Source organism: Coturnix japonica, chromosome 5 (assembly GCF_054131305.1).
Source record: "Coturnix japonica strain WE chromosome 5, WE-NBRP24, whole genome shotgun sequence".
NCBI classification, from domain to species: Eukaryota; Metazoa; Chordata; class Aves; order Galliformes; family Phasianidae; genus Coturnix; species Coturnix japonica.
The window spans coordinates 46,107,881-46,133,146 of NC_140667.1; the positions used below are offsets into that span (position 1 = coordinate 46,107,881).

A 25,266-nucleotide genomic window follows, 5' to 3' on the forward strand; every position below is an offset into this window, starting at 1 on the left:
TGCAACTTCTATATGTTTGCTTTTGACAACTGAAGCACAAATGGCCCGGTACCACCAGGAATGTGATTTAGGCTTCAGTGCTCTGCAAATATTCCTCTGGTAGACTTAGAGTAGGACTTGCTTTTAGTCTCAGCATTACGGCTCTTAAATGAATCTTAAATTCATAGGTAGGAAAAAAGTAAAACTAGTTTGCAGTTAATAAGTGAAAACAGATCTTTCTAATTAAAACATCATGTAAACTAAATGCATTAGGTTTTAATATGTAAATGATGAGAGGGCTATCTGGTGCCTAACAGAGCTCATTATTTCCTTCTCTCAGACCCTGACTTCCAAACCTGCACAACTCTGACTATGAACCTAACAAATACAAGTTATTGCAGGAAAAAAGAGTAACAAATGAACATAGGACAACAACTTACGAAATCTGTGTCCTGTCCATTTTACATCATAAGCAGAATTCATCAGTTGAGATCCAGCCCTCAGATCAGCCCATGTACAAGTGGTCAAACCTCGATGAAGAGTCACAGGGAAGTGTCTCTCTGGCAACACGTATGGTTGATGGGTTATTTTCCAAAGCCTGATGCTCTGAAATGGGAAAAAAACACAAAACTGTCCAACATATTGGGGCAGACATCATGTTATGTACGTACCTATACAGCTCATGTCCAATGCAGGAATCATAGAATCATCAAGGTTGGAAAAGAACTCCAACATCATCACGTCCAACTCCAACCCATTCCCACTGATCACATCCCTGAGTGCCACATCTCCGCAGTTCTGGAACACCCCCAGGGATGATGACTCCAGCACCTCTCAGGTCAGCCTGTACCAGTGCATCGTCACTCTTTCTGAGAAAATTTTTTTCCTAATATCCAACCTGAGCTTTAACAGGCAGACATGCAGCTGCTTGATTTGCAAAGAGGAGTGTTCAACAAATAACTAGGGCCAGCTGTGCCCTTGTGGTGTGATGATGTGGGCCCTGTGCCACTCTTGTCTTCATTCTTATCACTGTCACTCTGGCTGCATCAAAGCCGAGTTTAGTGAATAAAGCCAAAGAGCTGTGCATCGACAGCACTGTTTCCAATTTGGGTTTTGTTGTTTTACAAACTACCATAGATGTTATATAAAATGACCATTTTCCTGCAGCACCGGCAACATGGTAGTTAGAGTGATAATAATATGATTATTACTGTAGAAAAAGGTGAAATCAGCCATGAATCTGATGAGGCTGTTATCAGCGTCCAAGCTGATTGTGTTACAAAAACTGCACAGGTGAGGAAAAATGTATTTGGTTTTTCAAAGTGACACACTGAATATAATTTAATACATATATATATATATGGTAGCCTTGAAAGAAAGGCGCAGTTTTTGTAACTACGTGAAAGAATCCCCAATAAATTCCTCATTCCTTACAAAAAGGCTGTTCTGCTAATTGGCTGATAAGACCAGATTCTTCATCAGTTACACTGAAACAACTATAGAAACAATTTATTTGCGACAGCCATGATGTTAAAAGTAAACGCAGGGATGAGACCTGCCTCTTTCTGAAGGTCTCTGAATGTCCTTCGAGTTTATGAGTAATAAGTTCTCATGGGACACAGGAATTCATGCCCTTAATCCATTCTGACTTTAAAAGTCCGGCTTCTTTTATGGAATGCCTCATTATACAAGCTCTTGCTTCAGCAAATGTACTTCCATCAGTTTCCTCTGATGTCTGTTTAATATAACATCTTCTGAATTATTTAATGAGCAAACATATGGATTAAATAAAGCAAACACATCTACCAGGATTCATATATGCTTGATCAAAACTTTGCAAACGTTCTGCAGCTCATATTTAAGATCCCTAAGCCTCAAACGTTGGCAGTGTGAAAGGGGAGCAGCTTTCAGGTTGACCTGGTGAATCCTATGGGTCGGCTGGGGACTCTCAGTGTTCACAGTCACCTCTTTTCTCTGTTCCACTGCTCCCCACTATCTGCTCTGCTATTTTTACAACCAAAGGTCTGAATTTTTTCAGTGTTTTACATTGTGTTTACTGCTGTACAATTCGGTTCTAGGTTATATTTCTGTGTTTTGGGGCAACGTGTAGCCCATTGCCAGTGTTTACTGGTGTAAAGATAAGTCAGCCTAGAGTTTTCCTCTGATTAATTTGAATGTAATTCTGCATTTCGTTTCCCCTGACCTTTGAAATCTCCCTCATGACTACTCATCAGAAAACCTTGATAAGATAAATTAGAAATTCTTTTAGATCTCAGATCAGATTGGAATAGTAATCACCCTTCTTCCCTTCTATCCGTCTCAGCATTTGTCACTTTATTTCCTGAATCTGTGCATAGTCCAAGTCATATAAGCTGTAGAAATTAAACCAACAAAATATCTACAAATGAATTTAAGCTTTTAGGTTTAGAAAAAAATAGTGTGTCCCCATCCTCTTCCAGATCCTAGAATCCAGATGCCTGACCACAGTTTTAAATTATTATTGACACCCTTCTGAACCGTTTTGACCAACCAAAACTGAATAAAAACCACCACCAGAGTGATGGCTGTCTGAGCCATCTACCACATGTATTTGTTGGTACTGAACACAGCAATTGGTCAAAGTTTAACAAGGTATAAAATAAAGCCAGGCTCCAACCAGAAGGTTTTAGAGCCCACACAAGACCAGTGCAGAGTAGAGGCTTGGGAATCTCTGGCTGCAGAACAGCTGATACTTATTTTAAGGTTGAGAAGAGTGGACAGGTATCTGGGAGAGAGACATGAATTAAATGTCCTTTTGTACAGCCTCATCCTAGTAAAGTGATCTACTGGTCTTTGAGCTTGTAGTTGGTCAACGGGAGACACAAACAAACAAGAAATCTCTTGCTGGAGTCTAAGGTCTCATTCATTTCATTAACTGGAACCATAATTGTTCCCAGTACTCCCTCCTGCAAACTCAGCCTTGCACTCCTGGGAAGGGTCACTCCCACCCTGCTGGTGCTGTTGACCCAGGGACAGGCGAGGTGACCTCCACATCCATCCATAATCCCTGCATTCGTCCCTGCCAGCTCACTGAGCACGGCTGCCCAGGAATTTCCCACAGCCTGTGTGAGCCCTTCCTGTCCTTAAGTGCCGCATGGGTGAGTGGCAATCCATACATCCAGGGACAAAGCAACCTGGCTGATATCCTGGCCCCAGTGAAGGTGGGGCTGTTCTGCCTTTGACTTATCCATTTGAGATTGTGCTGAAGGTCCTGAATTCTCACAGCTGTTTTAAGTTTGGATTTCTTCTCTTGTTTGATGTCAAAATAATACAACTACACCTGCATTAAACAAGATGTCTCAGTTCTTTATATGAGTATACAGGAGACAGAAAATCATTTTCCCTCTAAGTTCCATGAAACAAATTGACATGAATACACTTCACAAGGTACTCAGTTTAGTTTCAGTGACAGTTCTTGCACCTCTTTCTTAATGATCTGTGCTACACAATTAAATTTCATCTTGCAGAAGGCCAGGTCAGCTCCAAACATTTTGCCTGTTAATAGTAAGTGCACACAAGGAGCTTATTAGAAACTCAGCATTCTTTGCCTGATTTTCCAGCTGACTTTGCATCTCCACAAAGAAGATGAGGAGATCAACATCCTAGAATAATGCAAATCATAACAATTTAACTTGGAAGCTGTAAGAAAAGTGACTTTATTCCATTTTATTTGCATTTGTGGTTGCAGCTAAGTCATTTCCTGATGCTTTTGCATCCTTTTTTGCTCCATTCTCATACCCAATTCATCATTTAATGTTTTTGCAGTTTTATATTTGACTTGGGCATTTCCAGTCTGAGCAAGCACGGTGAAAAGGCAAGGTGGAAAAGCTCCTGTGACCCAGATACAGAGGCTTGGTGCTGAGACACGCCAGGAGCCTCCCAAAAACCCAGAGCCCTGCTTGCATGGGAGGAATTTCTCACGCATAGAGCATAGAGGACAAGCCAGATCGTAAGCAAGAAGGATGTGAAATTAATATGGGGAAATAGGATGACAGGAAGGGAATGTGCACTCGTGCGCACGTGCCCGTGTGCATGAGGGAGTGCGTTGGCTTTATGTGCAATTTTGAAGCGTTGTTCTAAAAGCAACAGACAAATAATCCAAGCATATATTACCACTCCTCTGTTGTGCTGCTCATTGTGCAGACAGCGTGGTGACAAGCACAGGAAAATGCCCAGGGAGAGAAATGCAGAGGAAAAAAAACCTCTCCTACGTTCAAATATATTCTGCAGTATTACCCAAAACAGACAGATGCCCAGCCATCATCATGGATTAGCACATCAAGTGATCTCAGAGCAGTGCTAACAACACAAGAGTAATTGTAAGGCATGAGGTTGTTTTGTTTTGCATGTAGTGTATCTCGATTTGATAGTAACCATTTTAAAGTCTGGAAGAATTTTGCACTCACTAAGCTGATTTTACAAGCAAAGAGAAGTGCTTGTCAGCAAAGGTTAATGTAGCTGTCACTGCAGGAGAGCCCTGTGGGTAGAAAGAGTCTCATCTGGCTGTTTTTTAAAGGGCAAGAATTGCTGGAGTAAAAGAGGAATTTTTCCATATTTAGAAACCTTTTGCGTAGTTGTGGTGAACTGCTGCATGTTACTCTATAGTAACAGCTTCTGTATTTTTGTGATTATCAGTATTTGTTTCCATTACTGGTATTTTAGGGTCTTATCTGCTGTTCTTCTCCGAAATGAATTAAATTTGAACTAAGAAATTGAAAAGAGTGCCTTTATTGCTGGCATCAGTACTATATTAGAGAAGTATGGAGCAGGAAGGACTACCTTCCTGTTTTACTAATAGAAATAGGGGTAGGGGGAGGCTAAATGTGAGATCAGACCACTTACTCCGAAATCCTATGTGTGTCACCATCATCTTCATTACACCATTGACACATAGTGAGGGAGTTGAACCCAGATCTTTAGCTGTACGCAACCTTCCCTAAAGCATCAGAGGAACCTGAATTCATACAGGTGTGAGGCAAGTACCCCCTACTTCATGTGCAGTAGTTGTAACAGGGAGAGATTTGGCTGTGCCAGGCTGTCCTGACCTTGCAGGATCTCATGGTAAAGATGTCCAAGCCCTCTGGTGAGTGCTCACAACAACCCCAGGATGCTGCTGTCACACCCAGGGGAGACTCGAGTGCTCTGTGTGAAAGCAAAGGTGTAAAAGTGATCCTAAGACTTCCAAATAGCAGCTGGCTTTATTTCCTCTGGTTGCCAGGAGATGGAGTCGTGCAACATGAAGTACATGCACAGGCAATATTTTGCTCATAGGCCGGGCCTTTAGTGAGGTAGTTCTGGAAATCTTTCCTTAGAGTATCCACAGAAGCAAGCTGCCAGTGCTGTCTGTTTTGGTGAAAGCGTGGAGAGCAGCAAGGCCAACTGTGGTTGTTTGTCTTGGAGGGCAGGGCTGTGGACAAGCCAGTTTCCCATTCCTAGCAAGCTAGAATAGAGGCTATTGAAGATATCCTCTGATAAGAGCTAATGTGGCAACTCTTCAAACTAGCGGTTCCTAGACAGTACTGAATGGGATGTGAGGCAAAGACTCAAGGTCCACAGGATATCAACACACCATACACATGTTGCCATAAAGCAATCAGCAGTGTAACAGAAGAAAAAAGCACTCCTACCTGAACCAGACTTCCTTAGCTCTGCCACACTGGATACAAAAAAATATATCCAGTAATAGCGGACTATGAGTTGATAGGTGGACAAAGTGAATGAGCCACAGACATTGTTATACCTGGTGGAGCTTCACACACCATAGCTCAAACTGACCACGTATTCGTGTTATCCTTAAGGGCCAGACATCTCTTCAGGCACTGTCTGGAAACAACCCTACAGCACCCCGAGGCCTCCCTTGAACTTGGAGTGACTCTGCACAGCCTCCTGCTCAGCTCCCCACACACAGAGCCTGGGGGCACCCGAGGAGCTGTCTCCAGTCAAGGAATAGATAAATACTAGCTATTTCATGGAGCATTGCCTGGGCTGCATAAAGCAGGGTCAGGGTTTATAAATGGCATCAGATCTTCTGTAGCTGATGAACAGCCAAAGCTGTGGTGCTCTGCTCAGTGCTGATACTTGCTCAGAGGGGATTTCCTTCTCTTCCTGACACAGATGGTGAGCCAGGCCCTGCTCACCTCTAGCTTGGGTTACTGCAGCATACCCAAGGGCATCCAGAAATAGCAGTGTGATCTCCAGTGACCTCCTGGTTACCTCTGTGTGTAATTCAGGCTGTTAACTTTGACATATATTAGTTGTAGTTAGCTCAAGATCTCCTTACCTCACCTGCGCCTCACTGCAAGAGCCTCTTTGTAAAATGCAGTAAGAGTCGGGCTATTATAAAATGTAATAATCTGCAGCAATGTTGCTCCATTCTAGGGAAAACAATACGAATCTGTTTAGATTTCCCTTGGTTCCGCATTTGTGGTACCTGATCAGGCCATCTATGAGGCTACAAACCTCTCTGGAGTCAATGAGTCAATCATTTGGTATCACTATGAGAGGACTGAAGATATCATACAGTGCAGAGAACAGCCCTTAGCCAAAACCCTCCTCTACTTTGTGAAAGGAAACGGTCACACAAATTTCTTCTCAACTTTACCCAGAGAATGTGGAAGAAAAGGCACAGAATCAGAGGATGGAGGAGCACAATACCCTTGACCTTCTTTAAATGACATTATTTTCTAAGTAAACTGGAAATTTGCATATTCCTTTTGCAGAACACGATGTTCCTTGCATATTTCATGAGGACACTGTAGCTGATGGGAAACCCATGGCAGTGTGGTTACAAGTTGCCTGTCAGTGCTGGGCCAGTTACGCAAAGGGCACAACCACCCAAGAGCTGCAAATTTGGGTCAGGATTCTCCAGGGGTCCTTAGCTGTGCATCATCTGCCCTTTCATATAAGTAATGTTCCATATAAGTAATGTTTTTGTAGTTATTAAACAGAAACTTACTTTGTCCAGGCTAGAGATGGGACTGAATGATTCAGGGACAATTTGATCCAGAGTGGACCTTCCCTTCTAACAGGCTCAATCCAGGCATAATCACCTTCTCTCTCAGTAGAATCTACATGCTTCTGTAAGAGCTTTTTTATCTCTCAGAACAAATTAAAACCAGGCAATTTTATGATGTTTTGGGTCACTGATGAGGGAAGGCTCGTTTGTACAGCCCAGTGAGCAAGCCTTTTGGTTTGCTTCTCATTACAGACAAATTACATGGTCATATGTAAAATACAACATAAAGCATTCAGATGTTACATAAAATCAATACAGCACTTTCTGAAAAAGAAATGTACATTTTAATGTCCTTGTTACTTCTCCTGTGCCCAAAGAGGGAGAAAAGATCTATGCACTGTAGATCTTGTAGAAGATAGACAGAAATCATTCAAGGGTTGATACTTACTGTTCTGTTTCTGTTACTGCAGGGACAATAGTAGTAATTTTTAAACATCGTTTCTGCATGATCTGCTTCTGTGTGAGCTGATAAGAAAATGTGGTCTTTCTGTACGTGCCACAGATAAGGAATGCATACTGCCCATATGGTCTGCTTAGGGCTCCTGAGTTGGAGTTCCTGTGGTAGCAAACTGGGGCATAAAGAAGCAAAGGAGTTACTAGGTTGCTGTAAGACAGTGATGTTTACATCCTGCTTGTGTATAACATAAGGATGAATGGGAAATCTTTCAGCAGTGCATCTTCTATGTGGTCATCCTGGTTATCGTACACAGGGCTATGGCTGAGCTATGCTGATTTTCACCACATGAAGGGCTGCCCTGGTGTTTTGTCCAAGCATTTGCTGTGACATATGACACAGGACAAAGGAATGTGCACCGGAGGGTATGGCTGAAGCAGTAGGAGGAGCTTCAGAACAACAGGATTAAAGGATACGAGAGACTCATTGTTCTATTACCAGGAGAAATGAGGTCTCTGATGCCGCAGTAGAACATTTTGTTCCACATCTGACTCATCCTGGTATGTCTAAAGGCAACAGGATTTCTGCTTCTCAAACCCTTTGATGGTACTCTTGAGGTAGCACGTGATGTTGCACTGGGCTGGCTTAATGGGTTTTTGCATTAAATGCTTCCTTAACATCAAAATGCATTGGTAGGCCTGCTGCAGCCAGGATAACGTCAACCACTGCAAAACACATGCTTATGTTCCTTAACAAATCAGCTTAAATAGGAGAGGCCCTTTTTGTTTTGACTATGTTGTACAAATGTTCTTCTAAGCATCTTTCCAAAGGCTTAGTATATTTTTAATGTTGTTCATGTGCATATTAAAAGCTGTGGAAATGAACAGCATCCATGCCAGCAGATCACTTTAAATCTGCTTAGCATGGATACTGTTCTCTGCAGAAAACAGACGCATGTTATTGCTTGCAGGTAGCAACCAGGGCAACACATTCAGCACAATTCAGCCCCTTGGGTCAAGGGCAGCAGTTCCACTCCTGAGCTTTGTCTTTAGTGGTGGTTTGTCAAGGAACTCATAAAGAAAAACACAACAGTGATTAAAAATATCAATAAACTTCACCTTGAAAGATTGCCATTTTACAACAGGGAGAATCCAGGCAGAAAACTAGTAACTTGGGAATGATCACACAGTCAGCCTCCAGGCAGGGATGGAAATAAAAGCCAGAGATGTGCACTCCCATCTGCCACAGCAAGATTCTTCAGATGCAGCCCATGAGCTCCTACCTGTGGCCTGGCAAGTCTCAAAATATGGCTCACGATATGAATGAAAACACAGCCATCCACCCCTGGCAGAGCTGGCCGGTTGCTGAGGCCAAGGCAGCTCCGTCTCCATTTCAGCAGTGCCCTGCAGATGAATTGTTTCCCAGTCCCCAGCTGAGGGGAACCAAAAACTGTCCCAGTCTGAATGAACAGCACACTGGGAATTCTAATGTGAGGGCGTGTGCTGTGAATGCACTTTGTGGACTTCAAAGCTATCGTGTGCCGTCTCGCGATGACGAGCAGACCAGATCTGTGGTTCTTTTCCTTCCGAGACTCCCTGCTAAATATGCACAGCTTTCCGTTTTCTGTTCATTTCCAAACTGCATGGATGCCAAACTAATCAGGGGATACGATAGCAAGCAAAGAGGCCATGGGATAAATCTCATTATCACCCAGTTGATTTGGTTACCGTGTTTCATTCTTCATATATTCATCCTACAATGTGTTTGTTACGTATTTGTTTTTTAATGGGATGTTCAAATACCATCACAACATGGGGTTGCATAACTGCTTTTGATCAAAGTTTCCAAGGGCAATGACTGGGTTGTTTGTTTTCCAATCCTCTCACTGAGGTCATCCATGAAAAAGGGCTTTTTAAGTGGTAAAAATAAAAAGGGACGACGTTTGGAACAAAGCCCATCAGGTGTTCTTAGTGCCTGTACAAATGTGGAGTTTTTAGTGACCTTAGCAGCAGTTCCATAAGCATATGGAGAGCAAAACAAACTGTTATCAAATGCTGTAACACATATGGTCTCCTGACAGGATGTTCCAAGACGTGCCATGATTTTACAGCCCATATTCACCATGCAGCAGTTCTTCGTCTAGAAGCAGGAGTCAAAAATAGCAGGCCAGCATGGACTCTGCATTCTTGGTCTCTTATGGGCAGTGCTGATGCTGAAATGCACTGCGGCCGGCTGCACTGAGCAGCTAAAAAATACCATCTGAGCGTGACTTGGTCTTGCTGGTTGATAATATGGAAACATGATGCATGAGACGCATCCCGGTGCTTAAGAGTAAGTATTTCACAGGGTTATGCCACAAAACACTTAAAAGATAAGGAAAGTGCCATCAGGAACTTTGGTATGGAGCGTGCAGGCAGCAGGTAGGGGAGCAGGAGGAGCATCTCCCTGGAGGTCCACGTGCCCCGTGCGGTCACCCAGTGCAGGGCTGAGCAGGGCATTGCGGGCTGCGGGCTGGATGGAGCTCCTCATCTCATCTCACAGGGGCAGAGGACGCGGTAGCTCCAGCCACACCGAAGTGGTTTCCTCTGTTTTAAATGTTCGCCAGCGGTAATAAAAGCTAAGCGCCGTTATGTGGGGCGTTTGGGTCGTACAGAACAGCCCGCGACGGACCTGAGCCCGGCAGGAACGCATCAGAACCCGGAGGACCGCTTCCAGCATTGCATTCCGGTTGTACATATTACACCGATTACACAGCCGGCAGGTTGCGGTCGGCTTGGAACCAAACCGAGCCTCCTTCCCTAAGCCATCCCCGCAGCGTAAGACGATGTTCCGCGGGCGGTGAGGCTCCGCACGGAGCCTCTTTCCGCAGCCCCCGCTCCCCTCGGCCGGGCGGTGCTCGGGGCGGGCGGCCCGGCGGGGTGAGGCCGAGGGTGGGCGCTGCCCCGCCGACGGCTGCGGGGCCGGGATGCGGGCGCTGCGCGGGGCGGCGCTGGCGCTGCTGCTGGCGGCGGCGCTGGGCCCGAGCCCGGGCCGGCCTCACCCGCAGTGCCTGGACTTCAAGCCGCCGTTCCGGCCGCCGCGGCCCCTCGCTTTCTGCCGGCGATACGGCGCTTTCGGCTGCTGCGATGCGCGGCGCGACCGGGCGCTGCTCCAGCGATTCTACAGCCTCAGCGCCCACCTGGACGGACCCACGTACTCCGCCTGCGCCGGGCACCTGCAGGACCTGCTCTGCCAGGTGAGGGGGTTCGGCTCTGCGGCATCAGCCCACGTGTGGGTGCGCCGGTCCACGCGGGGCGCTTGGGGTGTCGGCGGGGCTGCGGGCGCACCAGCCGTGGCACGGCGCTGCGTGAGCCAGGCACGGTGCCTTCAGACCGGTAAGCGCTGCTCATCGTGTCAGGGATGGGGCTGTCAGCGCTCCCTGGATCCCTCAGCAGCAGCTGCCCCTCCCCACGTTGCTTTGGGCTTTTTGGCCTCTGGCTCTGCTCTAACTTAGTAGCAGCAGCGCTCTGAAAGGCAGGGGCGTGGGCACTTTCATCTCCCAGGGGTCTGATCACTGGGGCTGGGGAAGACCCTACGGTACAAAACATGCTCCTTGCTCCCCACAGCATCAGGTGTCTCTTTGTGCACGGTCACAGCACCCTGACATGCTGCAGCACCGGCCAGGTGTCATCAGTCTTGATGTGAAGCCTGAGGGTGAGGCCCAGAAACCCCTGGTTGGGAGTTTCTCCCTCGGGGCTGATGTCCTGTGGCCGGATACAGTAACAGGATGATCACACACACTGTGCAGTGCAAAGTGTCCGGCCCTGTCATTGGCACTGCCTCATGTGTATGAAAATGCCCCTGGGACAGAACAGTGGCAGCTCTGTGCTGTGTAAGTGTAACTCTCAAATTAATTCAGGCAGCAGCACCCAGTCTGCCATGCTCAGATGGGATCAGAGCGGCTGAACAGAAATCCTGCTCATAGCATTTCCCAGGGAACATTTGTGTTGTTAAAACTGTGAAGCGAAAGGTGACCCTGTCCTGTAACAGCTCCTAGAGATCTGACTTTCATTTCATCCCAAATTGTACTGAAAGCAAAAACCTTTGAGTATGTTCCTGAGACAGGCAGCATCCAACAGGCCATTTGCAGGCAGGCAGACCAGGAGTTAGCAGTGCCCACTAAGCTCTTTCTGTCTCAGAAACCCACTGCTGAAAACTTGTTCAGAAGTGGTGAAATCTCTCAGCGTGGAAAAAATGATTCACTGAAATGTTGTAATGAGCTCAGTGCATCACTGGCCTCAGACATGGCTACAAATGGCCACACGAGCACAAAATGGGAGTTCAGGCACTGCTTTCATTTATTCACCACATATGAAATCTGTAGCCTATACCTGAATTAATAAATGGTTTACTGTGAATTTCCACTCGCAATCTGTGATTCCTCTCAAATGTAATCAGATTATTTAGATGAGTGTTTCTTTTTGTACTTGAGCAGCCTGTGGTCGCAAAGGAACAGGGAAGTCATACCTCTGTGCAACACTTAATTCTGACGTTCTTGCTGCTTACTCAAAGCAGGCTTCCAGAGAACTAGATACATCTTGGTGTCTCCTCTTCCAGAGTGTGAAACCTCCATGTGCAGAAAAGGAAGCAGCTCCGATACAGGCCTTGTTCCCAGTTCTCTAGCTCAAATTGTTTTTCTTAGGCTAAATTTTCATCATGACAACCACACCAGCAAACGCTGCAGCTGTTTTCTGTCCCTGGCACACCTCTGTGTTCATGTAACAGAGCTGAGTGCCATTATTACGTCTGCCCGTGTAATTTCTGTGTTTGGTGTCACGTGCAATCTCCTTTTCACCACATTAATTGCTTCTCATTTGAAGGCATAATAACCTTCATTTTGCAATGAATAGCTTGACACTTTGGGGGGAAAGCTTACAGTACACTAATGATCTGTTGTATGGCCTCTCCATTAATTGTGGCATCTAATAGAAAATTAAATAAAAAATATTGTGTGCACTTATCAGCTAATTTGAATACATCAGTATTCTGGATCTTATGCCTTTTCAGCTTTTGAATAGCACTGTAATCTGCATTAGAAAGTAACTGCCTATAGGTTGATATTTTTGTTTAACTAAGCCATCCAGGAATTAAACAATGCAGAATGTATTCAGGAAGGATAGTTTCTTTTCTTGCCTTTCTTGCCTTGGTTATTTATCTACCTTATAGAAATAGCTGAGCATTCACTAAGTCATGGTAACTTATTTGGAGAACACTTTTGAGATGCCTATTGGGAAGATGCATTGAAACTGGAAAATGTTAAATGTTTAATACATGGAAAAACTCATATAAATCAGAACTGAGTCACTTTGGTCAGTCTGTAATTTACAGATTGTTTTACTGGATTGCAGTGACAGAGAAAGAAAATGCATCTCTCCGGAGGAGTTCTTGTAATGGAAAATACAGAGTACATGGAGTTGAGTCAGTCCTTAGATCTCCAAGGATTCATTTTCCCTAAATGAGGGCTGCCCTGCAGCTCTTCTCGGGGTTTACGGGGTTTGCCTGGATTATGGCCATTCTGTGCTCCCTGTCTGAAATCCTGTCACCTGAGTCTGGTGAGCAGTGTAGTCACAGGGGGATTCATTTGACCTCTTCAAGCCAGATGTATAAAATATCTGTGCTCAGAGATCCTGTGTGTAGATGAAGGAATTAGATGATCTGTAAAGTCCCTCCCAACCCAAGCCTTGCTATGGCTTGAATCTTCCCAGCTAACTCCTTGTGTCACTGCTGTGCTGTGGTGAACCTGCTCTGTATCTCATAGTCAGAGCATCCTGGATAGGAATGCTTTTTTTCTGGTCCAGTCTGCTAAGGTGATGTAGCAAGATGTGTGACATCACATCATCTTGATTTAGTGCTATGGTTGGGGTGGGAGCCAGCTTTCACCAGGAACACTGAAGAGCACTTCTGTGAATGCTAAGATAAACCCACTTTCTAAGATCTTTTCCTCTGTTAATATATTTGCAGAATAAACCATAGCATATGTTGTAATTAAGGTGAAATTTGTCCAATTAGTGTTGCAGTTCAGCTGTTTTAAATCTGATCCACAAACAGCTTTAGGCTTTTTCTCTCTCTTTCTAGGAATGTTCTCCATATGCAGCTCACTTGTACGATGCTGAGGATCCCTCCACCCCCGTGCGGACCATACCAGGACTTTGCCAGGACTATTGCCAGCAAGTATGGCAAAAATGCCGGTCCATTTTTCATTATCTCTCTACAGACCAGGAGTTGATTGCACTGGAGAACAACATGGCAAAATTCTGCCGCTATCTGTCCCTGGAGGACACGGACTACTGCTTCCCACACCTACTGGCTAACGAGAACCTTAACCAAAACCTGGGGTTGGTGACGGCTGATGCAGAGGGCTGCCTCCAGCTCTGCCTCATGGAGGTGGCCAACGGGCTGCGCAATCCCGTTGCGATGGTGCACGCCAACGATGGCACCCACCGGTTCTTCATCGCCGAGCAGGTTGGCCTGGTGTGGGCCTACCTCCCTGACCGCTCCAGGCTTGAAAAACCTTTTCTGAACATCAGTGAAGCCGTGCTTACCTCACCTTGGGAAGGAGACGAGAGAGGTTTTCTAGGTATTGTCTTCCATCCTAAATTCAAATTTACTGGTAAAGTGTATGTCTACTATTCAGTTGAAGTTCGTTATGAAGAGAGAATCCGAATCAGTGAGTTCAGAATTTCTCCTGGTGACATGAATACTGTGGACCATGGTTCTGAAAGGTATTGTACGCACCTTTAATGTCTTTAAGATCTCAGAAGACAGCTTGTGTGTTTTTAAGGACTGTTAACAAATAAGGCTTATTTAGCTCAATATTGTTCTTGTATTCCAGTGTGTTAGCAAGGTGATGGAGCTTTGAGTGACCTGGTCTAGTGGGAGGTGTCCCTGCCTACAGCAGAGGGGTTGGAACTAGATGATCTTGAAAGGTTCCTTCCAACCCAAACCATTCTAAGGTCCTACAAAGGTGGCCAAATTTCAGTCCCAGCTTATTGAGACAGTGAATATACACGTCCTCTGTGGGCAAACTACGAGTGCTCAAAAAATGTTCCAGTATCAGAAGCTTTAAGTGAACTTTGAATGAATGTTACTTACAGTTAATATTTTTCTTCATTGATTATTCTTTATGATAGACCTCTGCAAAGCGTGAGTGAAATTCATTTCAATCACTAGAAACAAACTAGATGATACTGTACCAAAATGAATTTGACCCCATGGTTTTTTCCTTATCTGAATGAGAGCTTGACCACATGATATTACAACTTGAGCATCAAATTAAGTGAAATGTAAATCACTCTGCTATTACTGGGAGTATTTTGATAGGAAAATTAATTCGAGTCTGACCCTGCAGCTGATCCACTTTAATACACACAGATAATTAAAGGTTTGTTTGTGAAGACAGTGAATGGATCTATAACCTGCTGCAGAACCATGTGACTGATCCCCTGCTTGAAGACCTGGGACAGCCTTGAATAACCCTTGCTTGATCAGGACGCTAATCAGATAGTGGCACTGCTGGAAGCTCCTGATGTCCTGTGTATGCAATTGCCCTTTAAGGATTCTTCTCTTTTTAAGCATTTAGCTATTACGTAATGTTCAAAAAGTCTTAGGTTGCCTTGAAAGTGCCTGTCAGGACTGTGCCAAATGCTGTACAGATGCAGAGATGGAGTCCTTTCCCTCATGGTTTGCGGTCTGATTTGAGCTAAGATACCTTTTAACAGAGGAAAAAAACCATGGAGGAAGGAAGAATCAGAGGACAAGTATAATTAAAAGTATCTTCTGCCATGTAATTTCTCAGATTTTCCTTATTACACAATTTGGTGTTTCTGTAATCTGGAAAATATGTCTGAATAATATGATGATAGAAGATCAGTTAAGCTTAAGTAAGATTCAGTATGGAAGAACATGCACCAAAGCTGATGTGCAGACACTTCTATGTCTCAAGAACAACATTGGGTGGGTATTACTCTGCCTTTTTCTTAGGACTTGTGCAATAGGTGATGCATCCTTCCTGTTTTCAATTAGGATAATCCTGGAAATAGAAGAACCAGCTTCCAATCATAATGGAGGAGAGCTGCTCTTTGGCGATGATGGTTATCTCTATATATTTACTGGAGATGGAGGCATGGCTGGAGATCCTTTTGGGACCTTTGGAAATGCCCAGAACAAGTATGAGCCCCTAAAACTTTGTGTGCATCACATGTCCCTTCTGCTGCCCTTAGATTAAGGCAAGCAACTGGGGGAGGTAAAACTTGGAGTGTTTTGTTCCAGGCTTTACTTTTTCTCTAATGTTGCTCTGATGCTCATGCACACCTCCCATGGAAAGTCTTGTGTTTTCTTCTATAAACATATATATATATAAATGAGAATATCTGTTGAATTGTGATCTGATTTTATTTCCCTTTTCCTTTCTTCTCCCAATACAGATCAGCACTGCTGGGCAAAGTGCTGCGGATCGATGTGAACAACAATGACCGGGGTCCTGTGTACAGGATCCCCCCCGACAACCCCTTCATTGATGACCCACAGGCTCGACCTGAGGTCTATGCCTACGGAGTGAGGAATATGTGGCGCTGCTCATTCGATAGGGGCGAGCCTGATACGAAAGAAGGGAAGGGGCGTCTCTTCTGCGGGGATGTGGGACAGAACAAATATGAAGAGATCGACATTGTAGAGAAGGGGAAAAACTACGGCTGGAGGGCAAGGGAAGGATTCAGCTGTTATGATAAAAAGCTTTGCGTCAATTCTTCACTGGGTAAATATATGCTCTCTTTAAATTATGTGCCTCTCACACTGTGCAGTATTCAGCACTGCCATTTTTAATTCCTGCCTTCAAAGCCTGGCTGCTTGACTGAAGGCATCCATTTTTGCAACATCAGGCTATGTGGTCTCAGTCTGGGATGGAACTGACTTGGGATTATATCCTGCAAGTCTTTTGCACTTCCTTTGCTGAAGCAGTTGCCAGGGAACCCCTTTAGAGCTCTCTGCATGACAGCACCTCTGCAAGTGTTCCTGGTGAGCACTTACTGAGATCTCCAGGGACTCGGAGCAATTTGTGATGCCTTTAGAGACCATTTTGTTAGCACAGTGAAATATCACAGCCCCTGTACAGCAGTAAGAACACCATAAGCTTAGGAAACACCTGCCTCAGCTGAAGTAGTGCTGGTGTGCAGCTACCAGGTTTGCTGATGCAAGGGAGTAAGGCTATGAGAAGAAAAGGGGTGGATACTGTGAGGATGGACCGAGAGTTTCAAAAGGGAAAAGGGAGAACAAGGAAGTGTCTGATGGAGATCTTCAAAATCAAGTCATCTCCCTCTGTTTTGCCTCTGACTTGTGTTTTACCTTACATTTTACAATGAATCTGCCAGCCCTACATCTTGACAGTGCTATATCATAAATATTTGATGGCCCCTTCAGGTTAAGTTCCCCCATTTCATAGAAGCACATGCTATTCATGCTGACATCTGACATATCTTTTCATCAGTGCCTGCAGTCTAGAGTCACCTGTCTCTACTTTTTTTGCCTTTTACCAGTGAAACACAACTTCACTGGGCAAGCAGCTCCTGCATAGATTAGTATGTCTGAAAGCAGCCTGCAAATTCATAGGGAAGCTGTTCAGAAATTAGCAAGAAGCAGCACTAACAGAGCCTGGTTAGGGAGGGGCTCAGATGAATGTCTTGTGTCTGGAGGATGGAGAGAATTCAGGCTTATCAGGAATTCCTCTTATATTGGTAGTGTGATACCAGCCCTGAGCTGGCTTGTCTTGGTTAGCGCAGCCAGTTAGATGGAGCTATAGAATATGGTTTTGAAGAAGTGAGAATCAACGTAGATTTGGCTTCATCAGCAGTTCCTTTAGTTAGAAGGTACTCAAGGGAAACCTGATTGTTTTGTGTAATCTCAGAACTATCTGCAGAAACAACTAATCTACGTCATTTGAAAAACAAGGCAAGCCACTCACCTATTCTCTTCTACAGATGATGTGCTTCCAATCTATGCATATCCACACAAAATGGGGAAATCCGTTACAGGAGGCTATGTCTATCGAGGCTGTGAGTCCCCAAACTTGAATGGCCTGTACATATTTGGTGATTTCATGAGTGGGTAAGTAAATATTCAAACACTTACTAGGCTGCCCCCAGCCAAAGTCCTTCAGTAATGCTATGCCTGCCTGAGAATGTATCTGCTGCTGGCTTGCTGCTGTGTGCTGCTTGTGGCAGAGGGCTCACATGGCACATTTTGTTCAGCTTCTACTACATGCTGCTGCATAGGAATGTGACTTCATGCCAGCAAGTGTTGATGCTGCTGGTTCACATTGTGTCAGTACAAATATAGGAACAATGATACGGTGTTCATTAAAAATACTGAAAGTGGTGTACAAACGCATGGAAATGCATCCTAAAATATCCCTGAACTTCCACACATCTCTGATTCAGCACTTGCATGAACCAAAAATGTATTTTTTAAAGTCCATTAAAATCCCTTAAATTCTTGCCTATCCTTTCTCTAAGTGCTTGTTTTACCCCTGAAAGGCAAGGCATGTGTGTGTGATTAATACAGGTGTTTTGACATCAGCTATTCTTTATTCCTCAGATGAGCTGCAGTTTGTACTGCTGCTAACATGGGTAGGAAGCATTAAATATCCTTTCACATTTCCCAGTGAATGTTTATAAATCATTTTCTTGATTGTTTGGTGCAAATTTTAGGGTTTTGGTTCTGTTTTTGCTTCACAGACGTCTGATGTCTTTGAAGGAGGATCGTGCTACGGGAGAGTGGCAATACAGTGAAATCTGCATGGGGACAGGACAAACCTGCATGTTCCCTGGGCTCATCAATAACTATTACCAATACATAATCTCTTTTGCTGAAGATGAAGCAGGTAATCATTGAACTTGTGCTTTATAGATCACACAGCCATATTTCTGCCTGGTAATTCCCAAGAAAGAACTATGAGATGTGGAGGGAGAGTGCCTGTAAGAGCTGCTTGTCCTGGCCCCTCTTGCACAGCAGGAAGAGGGGGATGGAAATGCAGTTAAGAGAAAAGATGTCAAGTAAATGGTGATGGAAATTGTTTGGCTGAAGGTCGAGCTCTACCCATGCAGCTTGATGGAGCTGTCACAAATCCAAATGCCTTTCGTGTGAGGTACACCTCACTTTGTGAAAAAGGAAAAGCAGAATTTTGTTCTCCTGTAATCCACCCCAAAGGAGTGAGGCAGTGTGAACAGCCTTAACGCCCTTTCATTTTGGTTCAACAAAAGGAACTGAGAGTTTGACTGTTTTACGTTAGTGAAATTAAAGGATACGGATTTGACCGAGGTGACAACTAAGGTCTGGACAGCTGAACATGCAGCAGGAATCAGTCAAAATGATGTTTAATGACGATATGTAAAACTCTCCCTTCACCAACCGTATTTTGTGCCACTGGAATGCAGATGAACATTCATTACAAACCCTCTGCACTATTTGTTCCAGTAGCTGGACCTCTCCGTCCAGTCTCATAGTTCACTGAATGGCTGTGTGTGTGTTTTTTTTTCCTAGGAGAACTTTACTTCATGTCTACTGGTGTACCAAGTGCCACAGCCCCGCATGGAGTGGTGTACAAAGTGGTGGACACCTCCAGGTAGGAGATGTGCCTGCTGCAAAGCCTCAGCTTGGTGCTGTGTGTCCAGGTGTCCCATGCAGCTGGGTGGGGCTGACCCTTCAGCATCTGCTTGGACAGAGCAGAAAGACAACGAAGTAAAGGATGTCAAAAAAGTACATTCTTTGTTGTGTATTTTAAGAGGAAAAATGGCTTGGATGAGGAATCAAACTGTCATCATATCTTCTGGATCCCATGCACTTGTATGTGAGACTGGGTAAGGCAGGGAATAGCTGTGTTTTGTGGGAAGACTTGCAGCTGTTTTTTCCAATTTCCTGTTTTTTAAACAGTACGATTATTGGGTAAACACCGAAATAGTTTTAGCTGGAAATGCGGAAAGAGACTTTGTAAGGCTTCACTTTTATTCTTCAAATGAGTTTGATATACAGCTTTAGCTATCTGAGCTTTCTCCTGAACCAAACTCATTTTCTGTTTTTACTTTGGAAAGAGACCCCAAACTTAAACAGACCTCAGAGCTGTTGCCTGTATTCCTCTGTTTCCTCTGTCAGGAGCGTTTTCCATTAGCTAATGCCATGGAGTAGTTCCTGTAAACTGTAAGAGGCTTGTATTACGCAACCTTTGCAAAAATAATGAAGCAGAAGTCGAAAGGCGAGTCACAAGTTAAGTTTAAAAACAAGTAGCTACAGCCTGTAGAACGTAGCAGTATGAATGAGTTCACAGGGAAAATCATTAAAGTAGGAAAAACAATGTCCCTATGCCTGAACTGAGAGGGGAACTCATTGCCTTCCACAGAAATGCAAATGCAAACAATCCTAATTACAAAGGATGCAGCATCAGGCATTTTTGAACGAGTCTGAAAACCTCTGAAGGAGGCTGCGGATTAAGAAGCAGCCTTCATAGCAAAAAGTGGTTATAAACTGGATGTAACTTCTCAGAAGTGAGCTGTACTCCCAAGGCAAACAAATCTGTGTCAAAATAACGTGTTGTTCTAAGAGATAGCTTCTGTCAGAGATGCTTACAATTGCTGTGTGAAACTAATGCACTTTTGGTATTTCTGAAATGACAAGCCATTGGCAGTGACAAATGGCAGACCTCTTTATTCTCCACCTGGCTGCTTTCCACATTTGTATCAACCGTGATAAAAGGGAAAGTCTTTTGTTTTGGCTTCGTGTATGAATAATAGTCTGTTATTTTGCTTCCCCGAAGACAGCCAGAAAACTTGAGTTAGTATGACCTTTGTGTCAGATATTCAGCATACGCTGTCTAGCGCTGTGATTTTTAGTTTCAGTCTGATTAATCTCTTTCTGGATTGCTTGGACCTGCCAATGTTTTATTTCCTTAATGGATTCTGCAATGGAAAATAAAAACACAGCCAAGAGGACTCCATTGACTTGTGAATCTTTGGACTTCGATCAATGGAGATACGTGATTATTTAATTACGTTTCCTACTGTAAGAGATTATTTGGATCATTTAAGCAGACTTTTTTTTTTTTTTACCCAACAACAATGGGAAGCAAAGGCTCATGATGCCTCTGGAAAGGAATTAATTGTACACTGTATGTGTCCCTTTTTACACAGGAGAGCACCGCCAGGAAAATGCCAAGTTGAGCCGTTGCCAGTGAAAGTAAAAAGCAAGCTCGTAAAATTCGTGCCAAAGGAGAGTAAGTGTCATTGTTGCTGGTTATTATGGGTGTGTGTTAGCTGGCAGTAAATATCAACTCGAAGCTTACATTCTCTGTCTGCGCGGAGACCACCCAGAATGGCAGGATTCAGAGGATCCTTGAGATTAATACTTGCCAGCTGGTTTGAATCTGAGGACTTGGTTGAAATAAGGCATAATGCAGGAAGTATTTCCCCTCTCCCAGCCATGTGAAATCTCTGCAGTTTCTCTACCTTTTTGCCTTTTCCACGCTGCATAATAACTGTTTCATTACTAGCTTTCCCCATGACTGTTTCTGAGCTGAAAAACCTGTGTTCTATGGTGCTTTTCAGTGACAAATGATTTTTGCAGAGCCTTCAGGAAGTGAGGAGCACTTCGGGTGATGAAGGATATCGTGGCTAAAGGGGTTGGGAAATAGCTCATTGAGCAAGATGAGGTCTGAGACATTGTTAGTAGTGAGAGAGAAAATATGTGATGAGCAAATGCTCACAAAAGACTCGTTGTGATCAGCCATTCAGGTGAACTTTTGGCTTATCCAAACCCTCCAGGGCTGTTTGATTGCTTCATGCTGATTGAAGTACTGTGCTGCTAAAAGTGGAACAGTGGAAGCTGCAGATGAAGCTGCAGTAAGTGCTATTTACATTAAACGCATAGAACTAAATACACCATTTGATTCTCACAATTACATTTAACAGTATCATATTTCTTTTCCCCCGTGTATTTTGTTTACATGTATAAGTATCTAGACAGTTCTCTAACAACTTTGTAATGAAGTTAATGTTACTGTAGGAACCCTAATGTCGGGATACACTTATTTAATTTTTTAGTACATAAATCACGTTGTGCTGCATTTGAATCATGGACGAGTCCTACAGCTTTGACTTCACGAAGGAATGAGGGCACTCGGCACCTTGTGAGATTGAGTCTTTAGGGTGGAACAAGATCTAAGTCTTAACTGCTGACATGCCCAAGCACTCAGCACCTCTGCAGAAACATTTTCTATTGCAAGCTGTATGCATCATTTCCAAGCGTTGTTAATTTTGTTTGTGTTCAGCCAGCTTTGTCTGTTTCTTCTTATGTGTTATTCTGTATGCAAGCCCAAAGTACAGGATTTTTTCAACTATACATGTAATGAATTTCTTGCTTCACTCAGAGGGTAGTTTACATCACATCAGAACATAGAAGCAGTGGGTGAGATTCCACTGAGCATTTCAACAAATGCGTTCACATTTAGGTGCAAACCAAGCATGACAATTTTGAATCAGAAGCACAAAAACAAGGAGGTAGAGCTGTAAATATTTTGCTGTTTTGTTGGTGTTTGTGTGGACGTGACGGAATCACTAAAGCATGTGGCCAGCATCAGCTTGAAGAATGCTTTTGTTGCAAGTCTATTTAATAAACAGCCTGATGAAGAGTAACGCATAAAACAACTTGATAGCGTGGGGGTGAAAAGCACTCCCAAGTGACCACTAGCTCTTGTGCAGTCCTACAGACCTCTGTATGAGTTCCAGCACTTTGCCACATCAGGTGTGTGCAGCTAAGACTGTTGACTTCTTCCCTTCATAACCTCAGCTTCCAGAGGAGGGAACAGTTTGCACACCAGAAGTACTATTTTTTTTCTCATAATGGTGTTATTTGGGAGGCTTTTCCAAAAAGTGAATCACTGTGTAGGTTTGTCTTTAGGCAGCAATGGTTATTCAGACAACAGTTTTTCCCCATATCTACTATAGAACAAGTGATGAGAATGGATAAACCAAGGAGAGAAAAAAAAGTTGTGATGGCTTTGCTAATATATGGACACTGTCACAGCTCAGTTGATTCTTATTCCAAGTAATTCTGAATTGATTCCCTCTGACAAGCTAAAACTTATTTTTAAGCTAAAAATAGAGTGTATGTGAATAAGCAAGTCCAGTTACGCCTGGAAACTGTGACGAGAAAGAATTTTCAGCTATTTGGAGTTCAAGGCTCTTTTTCTTTTTTTTTCATAAGGAATTAAAAAACAGCCCCAAATCCTGTTTTATGTGTTGTCCTGGCAACTCTGTTCTTTTTGCACATTCCAGTTACCAGAGAGAATTGATTTTGAATGTTTGCGATTTCAGCTCCTCTGAATAAAGCATCTGGCACAGTGGGGAGGCTGGAGCTTTCGGTCTGGTAACGATCCAGTCATTAGTAATGAAGAGAACAGCAGAAATAGTATGCAAGTGTGTGGCTCTAAAACGATTTCTGCAGGGGAGAAGGGGACTCGAGGAACTCCTACCTGCAAAGCTCCAGCTCTGACCCTTTAATACCCATGCTGAAGTTTTGCCAGTAGTCTGCTTGGAAATTGGGTAACATTTCCTTCTTGAGAGTCTTATTTATTGGCATTGAGCAGTGCAGTCCTCTCTGCTAACTAAAAGCAGCAGACGTTTCTAGTTGATGAAATATGGCCTTACCAGGAACCTTTTCATTTCTCAACTGGACCAAATAATCAGATTCCAAGAAAAAACTTAAATCAGCCAAAAAATCAGCACTGTTCTTGTGTCATTATCTTTAAAGCGGTGTCTGCAGAATGACAGACCTATTATTTCCTTGTTTGTTTGCTTATTTGTTTGTTTTTCTCCAACAGAACTCATTGTGAAGACACCAACGCCACGTCCCCGGCTGAAGACCACGACTGAGGCCCCAAGGAGAGGCCGGCCGGACACACCAGCTCTGGACCGAGTGGACCAAGCCCCAGTGAACCGCAGTGTGATGCTGGTCCCCACCACGACACCACGCCCCAAGCCTGGAAAGGGGGAAAGGAAGGGACAGCGAAGGAAGAAGAAACCCCGCAATGGGGCCGTGAGGCTGATGGATGGTGGCAGCCGTGGACGGAGCTGGGGCCGAGTAGAGGTCTATGTGGATGGAGAGTGGGGCACGGTGTGTGATGATGGCTGGAGCACGGCAGCCGCTGCTGTGGTGTGCCGCCAGCTGGGCTTCCCCTATGCATTACGGGCCAGCAAGAAGGCAGAATTTGGGGAAGGGACTTCGCTTCGTATTCTTCTGGATGATGTCCAGTGCTCTGGGCAGGAGAAGACTCTGCTGGAGTGTGCCCATGCTGAGGTTGGTACACATAATTGCTCCCATGAGGAAGATGCTGGTGTGGTGTGCAGCAGGGAGGAGGTGGCAGACTGGTGATGTGTCCTGGAGAAGACAACTGAGGGACAAAGAGCACATCCCCTTCCTAATCAACCCCCTAAAGCAGCATATATATTGAAGGCTTTCCCTGCCTGGGGGATGCTGCATCTATTTGAAGTAATCTTGGTGTTTTCTTCATCCACATGCATCTGCCTTGGAGAGAAAGAAAAAGCAAAATTCAGTGATAACTTGAGCGTGTCCTGACCAATGGATGGGTTTGTATGGGATCTTTTACAAGAAGAAAACCCAAACCTCCTCAACTACAGATAAAGAAAAAAGATGCATACAGTTGCCCTTTCGCCATACAAAATGCAGCATTCCACAGCCAAGCTTCACAATGTTTGGCTGAAAAAGAAATTCCCAAATGGCTGTTTCAGTCTTATGCAGGTGTTGGCACTGTTCTTCTTGCTTTGCTGGTTGCAGCTCTCAGTGGTGGTTTTGAAGTGTGCATACGTCAGTGCCTTTCTTTGCAGAATGCAGAAGTAGGCATTTTGGCTAACTTCCTACATGCTAGTTGAAGGGAATAAGATTCTCTTGTAATGCTTAACATTGGTTTAAGTCTATGGAATATCAAAGGTAACTGCATCTAACCAACAGTCAGGTGAATTAGAAAATGTACTGCCTAGAAAATCCTTCTTCAGGTTACTCTTGTCTGAGAGAAAAGACAATCAGGTCTTTTTTACATGAACAGAAACATCATCCACTTGAACACAGAAGATACTCTGTACATGTTCTCCGCTTTATCAAGCATTGTGAAACCACATATTTTTGCATTCAGTTTTCACAGCTGTGAAGGACTTAATGTACTGGGGTGATAACCCTGTAATTATTTACCCCTTTCTAAAAAATATTAAAAATAAATCACAACAACACGCATTTGTCTGAAATGTGTTTTTACCTGTTAGTGATTGAAGACACTATTTTGACTTTGTATGTAGTCTCTCTACATTTGAGAGAACTTGCCTGGTTCTAAAGTTCTTCCTATGGATGTTTATTCCAATTCCCCAGTTTCAAGTTGACAGAGGCCTCCTGAGCCCAAGACATATAGAACCATTAAGGTTGGAAAGACCAGTAAGATCATCCAATCCAACCATCAACCCATGCCTGCGATCATTCTAGACCATGTCCCTCAGTGACACATCTACCCTTTCCTTGAACACCTCCAGGGACGGTGACCCCACCAGCTCCCAGGGCAGCCTGTGTCAATGCACTAGCACTCTTTCTGTTTAAAGTGCAGAAGTTTGCTTCAAGCACATAAAAAAATGTTTAGGAAACAAAAGAACCCTTTGGAAATACTTCTATTAAAAGAGCTGGCAGCTCCTGAGCTGACGGGACCAGAGGGCTGGAAGAAAATAGAAAGTGAAGATAAAATCTTTCTTTTTCAGGATGC

The 25,266-nt window shown here is 44.0% G+C and overlaps 1 protein-coding gene across 2 annotated transcripts; it reads left to right on the plus strand.

Moving 5' to 3' along the window:
- The first annotated feature begins 10,152 nt into the window (after nucleotides 1-10,152).
- On the plus strand, nucleotides 10,153-24,746 carry HHIPL1 (HHIP like 1). 2 transcript variants are annotated; one of them, XM_015865546.3, is made up of 9 exons: nucleotides 10,153-10,662; nucleotides 13,542-14,188; nucleotides 15,489-15,632; nucleotides 15,890-16,218; nucleotides 17,438-17,564; nucleotides 18,194-18,339; nucleotides 18,999-19,080; nucleotides 20,639-20,721; nucleotides 23,326-24,746. In XM_015865546.3, exons 1-9 carry the CDS (start codon nucleotides 10,393-10,395, stop codon nucleotides 23,874-23,876), a joined length of 2,379 nt encoding a protein of 792 aa, XP_015721032.2. In that variant the 5' UTR covers nucleotides 10,153-10,392; the 3' UTR covers nucleotides 23,877-24,746. The 2 variants fall into 2 exon arrangements, with proteins under 2 accessions (XP_015721032.2, XP_085406669.1); XM_085550543.1 differs by lacking the exon at nucleotides 10,153-10,662 and having other exon boundaries at nucleotides 13,914-14,043.
- Nucleotides 24,747-25,266: the final 520 nt, after the last annotated feature.